At 40.1% G+C, this 12,803-nt stretch overlaps 1 protein-coding gene across 3 annotated transcripts in view; it reads left to right on the top strand.

Annotated features, from left to right (window-relative positions):
• The window catches only part of GMPR (guanosine monophosphate reductase), an 86,423-nt gene that overhangs the window by 42,979 nt on the left and 30,641 nt on the right, over positions 1-12,803 (top strand). For all 3 annotated transcript variants that reach the window (XM_020986800.2, XM_020986798.2, XM_020986799.2), the window contains one exon: positions 6,162-6,243. In XM_020986800.2, the coding sequence (XP_020842459.1) occupies positions 6,162-6,243 (82 nt within the window). The remainder of the gene's footprint in view (positions 1-6,161; positions 6,244-12,803) is intronic.

Here is a 12,803-nt window from a genome sequence, read left to right as displayed (position 1 = left end):
TTAATTTTATAAATTTGATTTAGTTCTCTATATGTTTGAAAAATGAGGCCTTTATCAGAGAAACTTGCTTCAAAATTTTTTTTCAAAGTTACTATTGCTAACTATTTCCTTCCATGCTGTTCCCCACCCCCATTTATTCTCCTCTCTCTCTCCTTTCGCCCTGTCCCTCCTCAAAAGTGTTTTACTTCTGACTGCCTCCTTATCCCAATCTGCCCTCCCTTCTATCACGTGACCTCCTCTTTACTTATCCAGTTCTCTTCCTACTCTACTATAGAGTAAGGTAGATTTATATACCCAATTGAATGTGTATGTTATTCCCTCTTTGCTGCTCATCATTTCTATCACAATTATATACCACAACTTATTTAGTCATTCTCCAATTGATAAGCATCCTCTCAGTTTACAGTTTTTTCCACTACAAAGAGAGCTGCTATAAATATTTTAGAATATATAGGTTTTTTTCCTTTTCCCCTGATCACCTTGGTAAACAGGCCTAATAGTGGTATTGCTGGGTCAAAGGGTATACACAGTTTTATAACTCTTTGGGCATACTTCCAGATTGCTCTCCAAAGTGGTTGGATCAGCTCACAGTTCCATCAACCATGTATTAGTGTCCCATGTAATTATTTTCAATATAATCTCCCTTTTTAGCTCTTCTTGATATGTTTTATTGGCATTATATCAGAGTGCTAATGATTTGTATGGATTTGTTTTTTTTAATGGTATTTCCCCCCCAATTATACGTAAAGACAATTTTAGCATTCATTTTTACAAGATTTTAAGTTCCACATTTTTCTCCCTCCCTCCCCTCCCTCCCTTCCCCTCTTCCTAAATGGTAAGCAATTAGATATAGGTTTTATATATACATATGTATGTATATATGCAATCCATATTAGTCACAGTTGTAAAATAAGAAATAGACCAAAAGGAAAAAAAAACCGTGAAGAACATAAGATAAAGTAAGTGAAAATAGTATGCTTTAATCTGCATTCAGAGTCCATCAGTTCTTTATCTGGATGTAGATAGCATTTTCCATCATGAATCCTTTGGAATTGTGTTATATCATTGTATTGATGAGAAGAGCTAAGTCATTCGTAGTTGATCATCACACAATACTGTTGTTATTGTATACAATGTTTTCCTGGTTCTGCTCATTTCACTTTGCATCAGTTCATGTAAGTCTTTCAAGATTTTTCTGAAATTTGCCTCCTCATCATTTCTTATTGCACAATAGTGTTCCATTACATTCATATACCACAACTTTTTCAGCTATTCCCCAATTAATGGGCATCCTCTAAATTTCCAATGTTTTGCCACCACAAAAAGAGCTGCTATAATTATTTTTGCACATGTAGGTCCTTTTCCCTTTTTTATGATTTCTTTGGGATGCACACCAAGTGGTGGTATTGCTGGATCAAAGGGCATGCACAGTTTGGTTTACCTTTGGGCATAGTTCCAAATTGTTCTACAGAATGGTTGGATCAGTTCACAAATCCATCAACAGTACATTAGTGTCCCAGTTTTCCCACGTCCTCTCCAATATTTATCATTTTCCTTTTTTTGTCATATTAGCAAATCTGATGGGTATGAGATGGTACCTCAGATTTGCATTTCTCTAATCAAAAATGATTTAGAGTACTTCTTCAAATGACTATAGATAGCTTTGATTTCATCTGAAAATTGACTGTTCGTATCCTTTGATTATTTATTGAGTGGGGAATGGCTTGTATTCTTATAAATGTGACTCAGTTTTCTATATAGTCAAGAAATGAGGCCTTTATCAAAGATCCTTCTGTAAAGACTGTTTCCCAGCTTTCCACTTTCCTTGTAATCTTATTTGGATTGGTTTTGTTTGTGCAAAAACTTTTTAATTTAATATAATCAAAATTATCTGTTTTACATTTTGTAACACTTTCTGGATTTGTTTTATATCCTGTAACTTTGCTGAAATTGTTTCAATTAATTTTTATTTGAGTACACATCATATCATCTACAAAAAACTACAATTTTGTTTTGTTTTTGCTTATGCTCATTCCCTCAATTTATTTTTCTTTTCATACTGCTATAGGTAGAATTGCTAGCAATATGTTAGGTTGTAGTGCTGGTGGTAGACATCCTTGCTTTATCCATGATCTTATTGGAAAGGCCTCTAACTTCTCCATTGTATATAATGCTTGCTCTTAGACTTAGATATTATTTACTATGTTAAGAAAAGGCACTTTTTGGGGGCAGCTAGGTGGCACAATGGATAGAGCACCAGCCCTGAAGTCAGGAGGACCTGAGTTCAAATCTGGCCTCAGACAAAACACTTAACACTTACTAGCTGTGTGACCCTGGGCAAGTCACTTAACCCCAATTGCCTAAAAGCAAAAAAATTAAAATTAAAAAAAAAAGAAAGGGCACTTTTATCATAGATGTCATTCTTAACAAATTTGCTAATGATAGAAAGCTAAAGGGAATAGCTATCATGGTGGGTAACAGAACCAGGACTCAAAAAAAATCCTGATAGGTTAGAACATGGAGAAAAATTTAAGAAGATAAAATTATTTAAGGATAAGTATAAAATCTGATATTTGTATTAAAAAATAATTTCATAAGCATAAGGTAGAGGAAGTATGGCTATGTAGGACTTTGTCTAAAAAAAGATATTGAGCTTTTAGTGGACTAGAAACTCAATATTAATTAACAGTGTGATATCATAGCCACAATAGTCAACTGAATCTTAGGCTATGTTAGGAGTGGTATAGTGTTCAGGATTGGGGAGGTGATGGTCCCACTATACTCTGCCCTGGTCAGACCATATCTAGAGTTCTAGATTCACTCTAGGAGCCACACTTTAGGAAGGATATTAATAATGTAGAGGGTATCCAATGGAGAGCAATAAGTATGATGAAGAGCCTCAGAATCATTCCATGTAAGGATCAGCTGAAGGAACTAGGTATGTTTAGCCTAGAGAAGAGAAGACTTAATGGGGACATGCTAGTTTTCTTCAAGTATTTGAAGGGCTTTTATGTAGATGAGGGATCAGATTTGTTCTGACCCCAGAGGGAAGATCTAGAAGTTGTTGGTAGAAGTTGCAAAGAGGAATATTTAAGCTTGATGTCAGGAAAAGACTTCTAACAATCAGAGCTATCTAAAAGTAGAATGCATTGCCCCAAGATGCATTGGGTTCTCCTTGACTAGAGTACTTCAAGTGGAGCTTGGATGATCACTGGTTAGATTTGTTTAGGTATGGGTTCAACCAGATTTTAGATTCTTTTGTTTTAGAGAAGAGGATCTGGTTCTCTTCCTTGCCTTCTCTGATCCTCTTCCTTGCCTTCTCTGATCCCTACCCCCTTGACTTAGTTTCCCCTCTTGGCGGCAAAACAGAATGCGTAGCCTTTTCTTCTTAGAAGAGAAGCTTGCACACACACTGGTACCTGACCTTTTTATCGTATCATCCTTTTCTTGATCAGTGGAGAGATTGGTGCTCTGTAACTAGGGAAGGGCTTGCATATGCTCTATTCCTGTCAACTTTGCTCTTGTTTTTAGTTCTTATCAAGGGGCCATGGGCATGGCTTATGAATAGGATGATATGTGTACCTGTCTTTCTGTTAATTGGAAATGGTAGGATACTTGGTACCTCATCCAGTGCTAAATCCTCATAGTCCACAATCACCTTTTTGGATAAGGTAAGCCATTGCTTGGCCTTTACCTTGAGGATAAATGAATCCATTTTACCTCTGGCCTGAAATGCATTGCTATTGAATGAATTTCTGCTGCCTATAATAGGTCTTGGGCATGGCCAAGGAAAATTCTGTTCTGTCCAGACGGCACCAGAAACTTTTTTTTAAAGCACATCCACATTAAAAAAAAACACCACCACCACCCATGTGCTTGGTTCAATGGAGGATCATTTAGAGAGCCAGTGGATAAACTTTCAGAACCTTTCTTCTCACTCAGTTTAAGTTCCCTCTACACAACAGAGAGCATGCTAGGGCTTGAATGTGACTGACAAAAATGGCCAAGGTCGTACACACCCAAATGTGTTCAGTCCCCAGCACTCGGCCCCTTGCCAAGTATGCTTGCTATTCACCACTTTGGGGGAATCTGTCTGTCAGTGAGTTCTCACAATTTCTCATGAAGGCCTCTTCTGGGGAACTGCTATCTCTGACTTCACACCCTTGCAGCAAGAGAAATCCTGGATGGTTGCCAGGTGCATGTTTGAGATTTGTAGCTTCTTCCAGCTTCCTGGCTCTCTCCATTCCATTGCTAATAGTTTCAAGAAAGTAGGCATATGTTGTTTTCAAAAGGAAAACAAGGTAAGTTTCAGTGTCTGCTTGTCAGTGAGGGAAGTTCTTCAGGTAGGCACTGCTAACTAGACATGGTGAGACACAATGCTACTACCAAGGGGTGTGGTATATTAGAAAAACAACAACGTTGAATTAGGAGCCAGGACACACAAATCCTCATCCGGGTTTATATGCTACCAATTCACTGCATGACTTTGACAAAGAGACTGGCACACTCACTCATGATATGCAATATATATTTTTTTATTGTATCACTCACTTTAATTCACTGTACTATGGTTTGTCCCTTCCCACTGACATTTTGTGCCCTACCTCATCTAGTGATCTTTCTGTAGAGGCCACCAGGTGGCGCAGTGGATAGAGCACTGGCGTTGTAGACAGGAGAGCTGTGCGGTCATTTCAGTTGTGTCCGATTCTTCATGACTCCTTTTGGGATTCTCTTCCCAAAGACACTGGAATGGTTTGCCCTTGCCTTCTTCCAGATCATTTTATAGACGAGTAACTGAGGAAATGGGGTTAAGTGACTTGCCCAGGGTCATACAGTTAGTAAATGTCTGAGGCCAGATTTGACCTCAGGAAGATGAGTCAGAGACTTTGTTTAAAAAAAAAACTTACATCTGACACGAGCTTAAATTTATAATTTACATAATAAAACCAAATTTACAAAATTTTGAAAGCAAAGTAACTCAAAATAGAGTCCTTCCATCAAGTTGTTTTACAAAAGCAAACAATTATCTAAAAGCTTAGGACTTGTGACAAAGATTACAAGGTGCACATGAAGCTAATTGGAAGGAATGTCAATGTTACAAAATATAATCGAAGTTTCGTTTGGAAATGTAACAGCGCTTTCTGCTTCATACTTGGTCATCACAAGTTCAATGACATACCTGAAAATTTGCTTAAAACTGGTCTCACTTCGAATCCTTTATGTAAGTGCCTCATTTAACACTGCATTAATGAGTTTTCACTTCATTTAAGCTCACATAGTCCTCTAAAGCAGTGTTTTGCAATACTTAAAAAAACTGCTTGTGTTACAGCACCTAACAAACAGTCTAAGAAAAGAAAAATTGATAGGATAGCTCTAAGATCAGAGGACATGGCAAGAGTACCCCTGGGCAAGTCACTTCATTTCTCTCAGACTCAGTTTACTCATTTGTAAAATGAGCAGAAGAACAGAACGTACTTCATAAAGTCGTAAGGATCAAATGAGATAATGTATATAAAGTGATCTGTACTCTTGCGTTCTTAGCATATCATATAAATGTTAGCTGTTGTTATTCCTCAGAATAGCTTATAAAGATCTTAAAGTCAAGTATCCAATCTTCTTACAGCTTATACCCCTACTCCCCACCCCTACCATTTAATATGCAGTCCAGTGGCACTGACCTCTTTACTATTCCTCAAACAAGACTCCATCTCCAGAATCCAGGCATTTTCACTGAATGTTTTCATGCTTGGAATGCTCTCCCTCTTCAGCCCTGTCTCCTGTCTTCCCTACTTCCTTTAAGTGCTAGCTAAAATCTCATCTTCTGCTGGAAACTTTTCTTTATCCCCCTTAATTCTAGTGCTTTCCCTCTGTTGATTATATGCAATTTATCCCGTATAGAACTTATTTGTACATAGTGGTTTGCATGTTGTCTGCCCTGTTAGGAGGCTCTCTCCTTGAGAGCAGGAACTGTCTTTTGCTTTTCTTGCCTTTCTTTATATCCCCAGTGCTTAGCATAGTGCCTGACACATAGTAGGTGCTATGTATTGACCGACCCCGACTTATAGGGGAGGAAGCTAGGAGCATGGAGCCCAGATCTCAAATCTTCTCCACACCTTCCAGGAAGACACCTTGGGCTGATGATGCTGTTCTCTCTGTCTCAGGCAGGTAACGTGGTGACTGGAGAGATGGTAGAGGAGCTTATTCTTTCTGGAGCAGACATCATCAAAGTGGGAATTGGACCAGGTAAGGACTGTCTAGAACAGAGAATGTCCAGGATAATGTGTGAGAATCTTGACTAGGGGAGGGTGGAGGCTAGGGAGGAAGTTCCTGTTGCTGGGGAGTGATACCTTATGAGTGAGAAACAGAAGGGTTTAAGGGGAGGCCTGTGATTTTATTGATAGAGAAGTGGCTGCTGACCCTGGAGAGTCTCTAAGTGACTTTGGCCAAAATTTGGATGCTGCTTTGTGGTTTCAGAACATGAGTACAGAAGCAGAGAATGCTGGCTTCTTTGGTTCCTCAGCCTGTGACCCTCTAAGGGGGAGGATGCAACATGTGTGGGAAAACGGTTTTACTTTTCCCATATTAAATTCAAGAAAAAAAATTATTAAGCACCTATATATTCATGGACATTTTTAGGCACTGGGCATACAAAAATGGAAAACAACACAGTGTCTGACCCCAAGGAGCTTATAGTCTGATTGAAAAGGACAGGTATAAACTGTGTACCTAAAATAAGTGACACAAAGTAGAATGTGATAGAGACAAAGGAGAGCCAGCAAAAATGTTAGGAGAATTTGGGGGAGAAAGGAACGATTGGAATGTTGAAGAGTCCTGTACATGGTTAATTCAACTCTGAAGTCCACATTTAGCTCCATATCTTGGGTTTTTCCATAGCCACAGTTTTTCTCCCTTGACACTTAGGGCTCTATTTTTCTAGCATGTCCCAAGGCATAGACTTCTGACTACTCTTCCTGTGGGTAGGTGGAGGCCATACTCACTGACAAGGACCAGCTCAAGGAAAACTCTGATCCTGGCTTCACTCTCATAATGTATCCTCTAAGTTAGCTCTTGGAGCCCAACTAGCTCTCTGCTCTGGGAAAGAACCACTGGTCCTGTGTGAGGATGCCTATGTGTGTGCTGGCTCTGCAACTTTGTTGTATCCTCCAGGGGTCCTTAGGAACTAGTTGGAAAACACCCAAATGAAATTCATAGCTGCAGAGTTACTGGAATGGATATGTGGAGAGGTGCTGCTTAGGACAAATTAGGGTTGGATGTCTGTATTCCATTCATTCATTCAACATTGATTACGCACTTATTATGTGCCAGGCAATAGGCTAGCCACAATGGGGATACTAAAATGATTAAGATAAGATTCTTATTCTCTAAGAACTTAAAATCTACCAATGGGGATGAAATTCATGCACAAATAACTAATACATATTGGCAGTGACACATTCATAAGAGGTATAAATTGTTATGGGGTCAGACTGAAGGGGGTCACTTCTGACTGGGAAGGTCAAAGAGGAAGCCTCTTGGAGGAGGTGGCACTTAGGCCATAATTTCAAGGACAGGTAGGATTTCTATGGGCAGAGTTGGAGATCAGTTGCATTCTAGCCATGAAGAACAGTGTGAACACAGATATGGGACATTCTAGGGCAATGGTAAGAAGTCTGAGGTGCAAATTTTTAAAATTCTCTCTGATCCTCTATTTTTCTATTTACTTATGCCTTCAATGAATCATAAATGTAGAACTAGAAGGGACCTTAGAGATCACCTAATTCAGTCCTCTTATTTCAAAGAAGAAGGAACAGAGGCTAAAAGGTTAGGTGACTAGTCCAAGGTTATCAAGGGCAGGATTCAAATCTAAGAATACTCCTTTATACATAACTGCTGTCACTTAAGCTCATTTTCAAGTCAAAGGCAGCAGGTATTTATTAAGCATCTCCTGTGTGGCAGGCGTCTTGCCAAGTGCTAGAGATATAAAGAAAGGAAAAAAAATGTCTTTGCTCCCAAGGAGTTCACAGTCTAATTGGGGAGATAACATGCAAACTTATCTTATATGTACATAGAAGATATATACAGGATAAATCAGATACAATCTCAGAGGGAGGGCTCTAAGATTAAGGAGGGCTGGGAAAGGCTGCCAGCAGAAGGGGGGACTTTTGCTGAGACTTAAAGGAAGTCAGGGAAGCCAGGAAGAGGAGATGAGAAGAGAGATGATCCCAGGCATGGGGGGAAGCAGCCGGTGAAAATTCACAGTCATTAGCTAAGGTCAATGTCACTAGATCACGGAGTAACTGGGAGGGGAGTGAGGTGTACAATGACTGGGAAGGTAGGAAAGGGTGAAGTTATAAAGGGCTTTAAAGGCCAAACAGAGGATTTTCTATGTTATTTCTCTCGTCTGATATATGGATTAAATGAAGAGGTAGTAATAGGAGGTAAAGATGTTTCCAGATAAGCTTGAGTCAGATTGTGGAGGGTTTGGAGGGCTCAGTTAAGGCACTGGAGCTTTGTGTAGTTGACAATGAGCTGTCATTAAAGAATTCTGAGTAGGATGTTACAAGAATAATCACAAGTAGCAAGAATAATCTAGCAGTGGTATGTGTAGTATGGATTGGAAGGGAAATAGGCTGAAGGCAGGCAGTTAGGAGACTGTTATAATAACTCAGGTGAGAGGAGGACAGTGTTCTTCACATTTTTGGGACTAAGAGAACTACCTCTCAAGGGACAGGTTGTGAACATGCAGAGTCATAGGAGCATAGAATTATTCTTTGTAATAACAAGTAGAGTTAATCAGTAGAAAATGGTGAGTGTCCTCCTTACCCTTGTCCCCAGTAGGACTGTAGTACCTGAAGGCTAACAGTAAACCCTCATGCTTCAGATAAAAGTCTTGCCGATTTCGTACCCTTCAGGGAAAGGCAGCAACTTTGGTGGTCTTGGTCGAAGGGCTAAAATGATGTCTAAATGTGGATGTGGCACTAACATCTTACTGGAATGATTTAGTCCAGTGCCAAGTTGCTTCTTTTGGTTATATTATTTCCCGTCTCCCTTCTCCCCCCACTTCCTCTGCCAAAAAAAAAAAAAGACTACCGGAAAAGCAAGGAAAACAGAGATCTGTCTTAACAGTTTCTTATGTATGTTAGAAGAGAAAATGAGCATAAGAAATCTCACTTAAGCATAAGGAAGTATTTCTTGGTTAGTCACAGGACCTGGCTCTGTCACTAACAATTAAACATTGGATAAATCACTTAACCTTTCTGGTCCTTGGCTTCTTGATCTGAAAAATGAGGTTGGACTAGATGGTCCCTAAGATCCCATCCAACTTTGAACCAATGATCCAGGGAAAGGATTAGAATAGATGATTTGGGGGAAGTTATGAAAAAAGCCCCAGTTGAAGGTTTCTTGAACTTGATTTCCCCTCCGCCTGTAGTACATCCTTAGGTGTGTGCTTTGTTATTATTTTCAAGTTGTTTTGTCAGTGTGCCTTAAAGCATAGTCTCTTAACTATTTTTTGGTGTATGTACTTCTCTAACAGTTTGCTGAAGCCTATTGGTCCCTTCTCAGAATTTTCTTTTTAAATACATAAAATTAAATGCATAATGTTACAAAAGAAACCAATTATATGGAAATATAGTTATCAAATTTTTTTTAAAAAAGTTTCCAGTTCCCAGGTTAAGTATTCCTGTCTTAAAGGATTGGTAAATCTCTAAAGAGCAGGGATACCCTTCAGAGTTCAGTACACAGTAGGCATTTTAAGAATATTTTTGGAATAAACAAATGAATGAATGGCTAATAAATAGAGCTGGAGCTTCTTAATAATGAGTCAGATACTTGTTGATCTTGGATGGTTTAAGATTTCTGCCTTTGGGCAAGTCTAATAGCAGTGGAGGTCCAGAGGTCTCCACAATCAATTGAGATATGGCAGAAAGACCACTGGATTAGAATTTTTAGATCTTATTTTGGGCTGAACTGGATGATCTCAGAGGACCCTTCTAAGGTTTAACAATCTGTGACTTTTCACCTGGAGAGCATATTGGATTGGATAATGTCAGAGAATCCTTTGAGCTCTAATCTTCTATGAAATTATCCTTTTGTTGGGGTGTCAGTAATAGTCAATAATAGTCATTAACATTTATTAAGCATCTACTATGTGCTAAGCACTAAGGATACAAATACAAAAAAAGAAAGACAGCTCCTGCTCTTAAAAAGTTTACAACCTAAAGGGTGAACATAACACACAAAAGAAAGCTGAAAAATTAGGGGGACAGAGGCAGCTAGGTGGCACAGTGGATATAGCACTGACCCTGGAGTCAGGAAGACCTGGGTTCAGATCCAGTCTCAGACCAGATACTTGACACTTACTATCTGTGTGACCCTGGGCAAGTCACTTAACCCCAATTTCCTTGCCAAAAAATTAGGGGGACAGAAGGTTGGAGAGGATGGGTGGATTGGAGGTCACAGGCTTGGAGGGCATGGTGGAGAACTCAAAGAAGTCCGAAATGAGTACAACTGACAGCCAAAGGGAGAATGAGATATCTGTCCTGCCCCCTCCTCCTTAAATGAGGGATGAGGAGTTCATGGCCCCACCTTCCAGAGGGTCAGAGTATACTGATGAGATAGGAGGACCAAGGCTGACTGGTTCTTGCAGGATGACAAAGTTTTCCAATAATGAGGTTACTGGGGACATGATGAAGAAGTCCAAAATGTGTGCAGTCAGATAGGAAATGAGTAGTGGCAGTGGAGGAGTAACAGATGGCGACAGATGTGGGGAGATAGGATAATCACTTTAGGATGGTCAGAACTGTTTGGCTCCTGCCATAGTCCTACTTGCTTTTGGCTGAGGATACTTCACTGAGGTCAAGAGGTTCACATAATGTAAAATTAATATTAATGGCAGGACACAGTATAACAAAGCTTAAAATTAAGTCATCCTCTCAGCTCACTCTCTAGACCCCCTGTGAAAGCTGAGACTTTCTAGGATTCTGAAGCCTTCTCTGTGTCTTGACTTGGGCTACTGGGCCCCACCCTGTTTGGAGGAATGACTGCCCTGGAGATGTCTTGGGATTCCCTATCATTCAGTCAATCAACAAACACTAATGAAGAACGTACTACATGTCAGACACTGTTCTAGGTGCTGGAGAAAACAAGGACAAAATTGGAATAACTCCTGCCCTTACAGAGATTACAGTTTAGCTGGGGAAACAACATGTACATGTATAGGTATATGTAAAATAGATACAGTTGCAGGAGAAAGGCATCAGCAGCTGGGGGTGGTGGGGGTGGTCAGGAAAGCTTCATGTAGAGGGTGGCATTTGAGCAGAAGCTTAAGGAAAAGTAGAGATTCCAAGAGATGGGGTGAAAAGAAAGAACTCTGCAGGCATGAGGGACACCTAGAGCAAATGCATGTAGATGGGAGATGGAGAGATAGCGTGCCAGGTTAGGAGGAATGGTAAGGCCAATTTGATTAGACTTTAGTATATAGGAAGGGAGGTATATATACTAGGGCTAGAAAGATAGGTTGGGGCTAGCCTGTGAAGGGCTTTAAGTGACAAAGAGATCCAATAAAACCATTACATGAAGGGATTTGGGGAAGGGGCACTACATAGTGGGAGGAAGAGGCTCCAGTAGGGTTTCCCTGAGCTGCAGTGCTGAGGTGGTGTTTTTTGTCTTCTTCATTTACTCATCTGAGCCAGCGGCTGGACTATTTTATCTTAGTCCCTAAGCTGGTATAGGAGAAGGCAGACTAATTCCACATGCCTGGTAATTGCCCTTCCACTGATGTGAACATGAACCATACTAGGGAGAAGATTTGGCTGTGGGCCCCGTAATTCTCCCTTCATTCTCCTCCTTTTTATTTGAGGAAGGCTCATGGTACAGCTTGTGCCTTTCTGCAGGTGGAAGGGGGAGAATTTAGCTCAGGATGAAAGCGCCCATCACAAAGGGAACTGGGCAACATTCCACTATGCTGGCCAGCCATCAGGCAGAGCTGCCGTGGACAGCAGGTCTTACTATATCCAGGGTGATGAGCTGTGGTGGGAGGAGGAGGACCAGATGAGAAACTAGGAGACCTGAGCTCTATTTTGTCACTTTGACGACTCTATATGTATGAGACCTCGTAGAAATTATTCCTTCTGTAAAAGCCTTAGCTTCTTTATCAATAAAATGGAGAAGTTTACTGAAAAGAACAAATGAAAGAAGATATGTGATGCATTTTGAAAACTCTACAACATTGCATTTGAAATTCTTGAATTCAGGTCCCAAATCTGACACTGACTAGATGTGTAATCTCTTGTGCAAGTCACTTAATCTTTCTGGTCTAAAGCCTAGAAGCCAAAGTTTCATCATCTATAGAGTGAAGGTGTTTGATCAAGTGACCTGCTAATATGAGCATGGTAGAGTGGGAAAAGCACCAGCCTCAGAGTCAGAAGAACTGGGTTCAAATTTTACCTCTTATGCTTGTTACCTAAGCAGCCTTGGGCAAGGCAGTCAGCTTCCCAGGCCTCAATTTTCTCATCTGTGAAACAAGAAAGTTGGACTCAATAGCCTTTGAGTTCCTGTCCAGCTTGAGAACTATGATCCTATGATCTAGTGTTTCTTCTACTTTTAATAGTCTGTGCTGAACAAATACAAGATATTATATCTTGGAAAAATATCTTAAAAAATTATATATCTTGAAAATCTTAAGGGGAAGCTAGGTGACACAGTGGATAGAGCTCTGGCCTTGGAGTCAAGAGGACCTGAGTTCAAATGTGACCTCAGACACTTGATACTCACTAGCTGTGGGATCCTGGGCAAATCACTTA

Source organism: Phascolarctos cinereus, unplaced genomic scaffold (assembly GCF_003287225.1).
Source record: "Phascolarctos cinereus isolate Bilbo 61053 unplaced genomic scaffold, phaCin_HiC Scaffold_4;HRSCAF=312, whole genome shotgun sequence".
Classification (NCBI taxonomy): domain Eukaryota; kingdom Metazoa; phylum Chordata; class Mammalia; order Diprotodontia; family Phascolarctidae; genus Phascolarctos; species Phascolarctos cinereus.
The sequence above is the reverse complement of the archived record's forward strand: the minus strand, read 5'-3'. Positions and strand labels throughout refer to the sequence as shown.